The sequence below is a fragment of the Myotis davidii genome, unplaced genomic scaffold, assembly GCF_000327345.1.
Source record: "Myotis davidii unplaced genomic scaffold, ASM32734v1 scaffold30, whole genome shotgun sequence".
Taxonomy (NCBI): Eukaryota; Metazoa; Chordata; class Mammalia; order Chiroptera; family Vespertilionidae; genus Myotis; species Myotis davidii.
In genome coordinates, this window is record NW_006282874.1 from 2,495,853 (window position 1) to 2,500,921 (window position 5,069).

Consider the following 5,069-nt stretch of genomic DNA (forward strand, 5'->3'; position numbering starts at 1 on the left):
GAGGGGGCTTCTGTTTTAATCGTTTACATGTTGCCTTTTGTTGTTGCTGCAAATGGGGTAGAGGGTAATAGTTTTCTAATAATAACACATTAAAAATAAAACAACTTTTGGGAGGCCTAAGACATGCAAACATCTGAGGGCGAATGAGCGTCCCTGGTCCAGAATTGGGGGGACAGTGTATGGGGCTTGGGTTACTGGGAGGTGAGTGCGAGCCACAGCAGGTAGACTCCTACCCTTTACCATTAAGACAGTGGTGTGTAGGGAGAGTTGACGGAGGGGTAGTGGGTGGTGTTTTATTTTTTTAATTTATTATTTTTAATCTTGATTGTTGAAAACACTACTTATGCCCCCCCTCCATTGACCTCTTCTAGCCCCTCCCTGTCCCCCTGCCCCCAGGCCTTCCTAGTGGGTGGCGTTTTTAGAAAACTTTTTAGTAGGAAACTGAGTGGTGTTGGGCTGTGACTTTCAAGAGACGACAACGAACCTTTATACTGAGCCGCTGTTTTTACCAAGTGTCTCCCATTCACTCACATTAGCTCATTCAAGCTTCCCAGGGACCCTTGCGGTCATTGTCGTTACTCATCGTACAGAGGGAGAAACTGAGGCTCCGGAAGCTTAAGGTCACACGCTAGTACGTGGAGCGGAGCCCAAATCCAGATCGCCCGGCTCCGGAAGGTGTGAGAGAAAATACAAAAAGATAAAAGGGTGGAGGGCAGGCCAGGAGGCACGCACAGCAGGCGGATCCCACCAGGAATTGAGGGCCCCTGTGGTTCTGGGTTGATCTGGCCAGAGCCTTGTGGGAGGGGATCAGGCTGTGGCAGGTCGAGGGTGGGGCGGGGAAGAGGCGAGGTTTGGGGTGGGGACAGCCCCATCTCCTCCCGGGAGCCCCTCCACCGCGGGTTCCCAGGGCAGGTGTGTGCGCGCAGAGCCGCTGCGGGGAAGCGTGAGCGGAGTTCGCGGGACTCTGGGTCCGGCTTCGGGGCCCACGAACCCGCAGAGGCACCATGGGCCGGAGTAAGCGCCCCTTCCTCTCCCACCTTCGCTCTCGATGGTCCCCTTTCCTGGCATCTGCCCGGGTCCACTAGGACCCTCAGCGCCTGCTTCGGACCAGCGCTGCCCCTTCCCGCCCACGGGCCCAAGCCCAGCTCGGCAAATCCTGCCCCTTGGCCCTGGGCAGACCCAGCTGTGCCAGGCCCGCCTCCGACCCACCGGGCAGCCTGGCCCTTGAGGGGCTCGGGGTCCTCCTCTATGAAGGGGGTACGCGAGGGGGTGGCTGAAAGGCGCAGTGAGTGCTGGGGTCGGACACCCCAGGTCGGGCCTGCGCGCGGCCTTGCTTGCTGTGTGGTCCGGGGCTCCTCACTGTCCCAGAGCCTCAGCCTTCAGACCCTTGGCAAGGCAGTGTGCCTAGTGGCCCAGGAACCGAACCAGCCGGGACACCATGCCTGTCTGCAAGCTGGCCTGCCTCCTAGCAGGGGCCGCGGGAGACAGTGCAGCGCCCCAGGCCGTGGGCGCCCAGCAAGCCCGATGCAGGCTGCCAGTTAGCCTCTTCCTCCCCAGCCACGTGTGCAGTCATCTCTGCCTGTTTGTGGAGCCAAAGCTTAGGGCCGCAGGCACGTTCCCCTGTGTGGTATTTCTCTCTCCCCACCTCTCCCTTTCCCTTCTCTTTCTTCCAAAGAACGGACATAGCAAGCCACTCCTGTCACCAGAAGTAGCAGAGGGTTCACTAACTGCACACGAATGATCGGGTTCATACATGTTTCATATTTTTTAATAAAGGCCAACTCCGCTTCAAGGATGTGGCATGGCCGGGGGGCAGCCGAAGGTGCTGTGCAGGGCTTTGCCTCAACACATTTAGGACCTTGGGCGAGTTTGCAAACTGCACCTTCACTCCTCTCCTGACAGATGTAAATAGATACTGTATCTGCCCATATGTTATTACATGCAAAGTGTTTAGGGAAGTGCCTGGCACCTTGTAAATGAGCAATAAATGAATTTTGATTATCTCTTGGGGTGAATATGGAATATTTTTACATTCCTAAAATGTAAAGATCAAATGGATTAATAATTTGATTGATTGATTGGTTGATTGACTTGAGAGATGGGGGGGGGTGTGGAGGGGGTGGGGAGGGAGAAAGAGCAGAACATCCAATTGTTGTTCCACTTATTCATGCGTTCATCAGTTGAGTCTTGTATGTGCCCTGATGGGTGATCAAACCCGCCACCTTGGCGTATCAGGACGATGCTCTAACCAACTGAAGTACCCAACCAGGGCTTGGATTAATAATTTTTAACAGCCCTGGAAATGCAGGGTTTCTCCATTGTCAATGTCCCCTCGATTTTAGTGTATCTTACGAAGATGACTTACGTGTTGTCCTTGGTTCGAACTGTGGCCCCAGGGTACCACCTCCAGGCCCTTGGCACCCTGTCAGGCCAGCCCCGTGCTACCCATCCCTGGGCAGGACACTCTTGTTGCCCCTCGTCCTCTGAGCGTCTCCTGTCGTTCCTCCTGGGGACAGACCGTGTGGCGGCTGCTTTATAACTCCAGGTGTCCCTCTCCCCTCTGCAGCTTTTGTGACACTAGTGCTGACCAGGTGAGTGAATGAATGGCTGCACCTTTCCTCACTGCTGCCCTCGGTCAGCCCCACTGTGCCTCTCAGTGGCCAGTTGCTCTGTTTTGGTTTACCTCCACAGTCTCACCCAGTTTGACCACGAGATGCCATGTCAACATGCCCATAGTCCTCACCCATCAACTCTGTCTGCATCCATACTGCACAGTGTGTGTAGCCCAGCTGGCATGGCTCAGTGGTTGAGCATCAACCTATGAACCAGGAGGTCACGGTTGGATTCCTGGTCAGGGCACATGCCGGGGTGGCGGGCTCCATCCCCCCTGTGGGTGTGTAGGAGGCAGCTGATCAATGATTCTCATCAATGATGTTTCTCTCTCTCTCTCCCTCTCCCTTCCTCTCTGAAGTCAATAATATATTTAAAAATGTGTGTAAACCCTGCGCAAAAGAGGCAAAACTATGGGGTCGTGTCCCTTCCCTCTGACCCACGGTGGGTCAGAACCTCCAGCAGGGGGCAGCACTGCTCCGAGCTCTTTGATCCAACTGCAAGGAAAGACCCATGGGGCAGTCATGTCATCACCCAATGATGAACACGAGGGCGGAGGTGTGACCTGTAACAAATGTCCTTGCAGTCACGGAAGACCTGATTCGACGGAATGCTGAGCACAACGAGTGTGTGATATTTTCCCTGGAGGAGCTCTCCTTGCACCAGCAAGAAATAGAGAGGCTGGAGCACATTGACAAATGGTGCCGCGATTTAAAGATCCTCTACCTTCAAAACAATCTCATCGGGAAGATCGGTAAGTTCCCAGGACTTCATGCTCATGGTTTCTGGAGCCCCCGGAATGGGAGAACTGTGGACAAGACAGTGTTCCCCATAGAGCAGCGGTTCTCAACCTGTGGGTCGCGACCCTTTGGGGGTCGAACCACCCTTTCACAGGGGTCACCTAAGACCATCGGAAAACACATATATAATTACATATTGTTTTTGTGATTAATAAATATGCTTTAATTATGTTCAATTTGTAACAATGAAATTGGGGGTCACCAACAACATGAGGAACTGTATTAAAGGGCCGCGGCATTAGGAAGGTTGAGAACCACTGCCATAGAGGAAGACAGCAGCTAAGAAAGAATTTCTTGGGGGAGTGGACACAGCCATAGCAGCCAGCGATCACAAGGGGTGTAAGGATGACGTGAAAGGATGCGCAGAGCCTGTGCTCACGGGGTGGGTGACACCTGCTGCCACGATTCGTGCTGTCAGGTACCCAGGGCACCCGGGCCAGCGCATGAAGGTTGGAGCAGAAGGGAGGACCAGCCAGAGCTGGAGGGCCAGGGGTGGGTCAGGGTTGATGAGGCAGAGTGAGCGCCAACCCCTGTGGGGCTGGCCTGGAACCAGAGGTCAACCCTTGAGGTTAGGTTTTAACTCCTCGTGGCGATGTGCGAGTGCCCTCAATAAGGGCGTTTGGCCTTTTCTGCAGACATTTCTGGTTGTCACCAGTGTGCGTGGGTGTTGGGTGGTGTGCAGGGGCCAGGATGGCAGCCTCACATGAGAAGTTCCCAGGCGTGTGTGTGTGAGTGTGTGTGTGTGTGTGTGTGTGTGTCTGTGCATGTGCGCGCGCGCAGTGAGGGCCCGAAACCTGGGGTGCACTTGCCTCTCGTTGGCTGGGTAACTCCCAGTTGGCTCTAAATTTGCAAAAACCTAGAATTTGCATCATCTCTTTGAAGATGTATTAGGATTCTTCCTATTTCTTCAGAACGTGATTTCCAGCATCTTGGACTTTTCCAGAAACGGGAACCCTAGCACACTGTTCAATTAAGAGGTCGATCTGACCACCCGCAGCTTTCACGCATGCGGCATTAAAGGGCCATGCTGACCCAGCCGCTCTGACAGTCCCTACATTCCTGCATCTGCATTTTTCAATCTGCACAGCTGGTCCCTCACAATGACGGCTGAGAGCGTAGATTTCTGTTCTTCTCAGAGCTGTGAGAAGGCTTACATTTTGGCTTCCACAGTATTCCGAAATTACACAGCCTCTTACACGTTAACAATGGGAGTTTTCAGAGGCGCTCAGGCACTCCTGTAGCTGGGAAAAGGATCTCTCTTGGATTGCACTTGCTCTTTTGCCCTGGGGGTGGAGGTTTGCCTTCCGGAGCTCCGCCCCTCACTGGAGATGCAGATGGGCTTGGGGGGAAGGCTCTGCTAGTTGTCGGTCCAACTGTGAGCTGAGGACCCTCTGGGGTCCTGTTAAAGTGGGGCTCAGAACCTGGGGGGTGGGCTCCCAGAATCTGCATTTGTAATGACTTTCCGATGAGCCTCAGGCCTGGGCCAAGTTGGGAGCCCATAGCTGCTTGAATTGGGGCAGGATGGGGCTGGTCATGGCAGCTGGTAGCAGCTTGCTCAGCGATGGCTTGGGCTAGGATGCTCAGCCCCCCATCCCCACCCCTGCCATGCCCTGCTGGAGGCTCTAGGCCAGGGGTCCTCAAACCACGGCCCACGGGCCA

The 5,069-nt window shown here is 54.5% G+C and overlaps 1 protein-coding gene across 1 annotated transcript in view; it reads left to right on the forward strand.

Moving 5' to 3' along the window:
* The first annotated feature begins 915 nt into the window (after nt 1-915).
* Nucleotides 916-5,069, forward strand: part of LRRC6 (leucine rich repeat containing 6) — a 39,369-nt gene continuing 35,215 nt past the window's right edge. The window contains exons 1-2 of the mRNA XM_015561580.1: nt 916-1,014; nt 3,197-3,364. Of these exons, the coding sequence (XP_015417066.1) occupies nt 1,005-1,014; nt 3,197-3,364 (178 nt within the window). The 5' untranslated portion in view covers nt 916-1,004. The remainder of the gene's footprint in view (nt 1,015-3,196; nt 3,365-5,069) is intronic.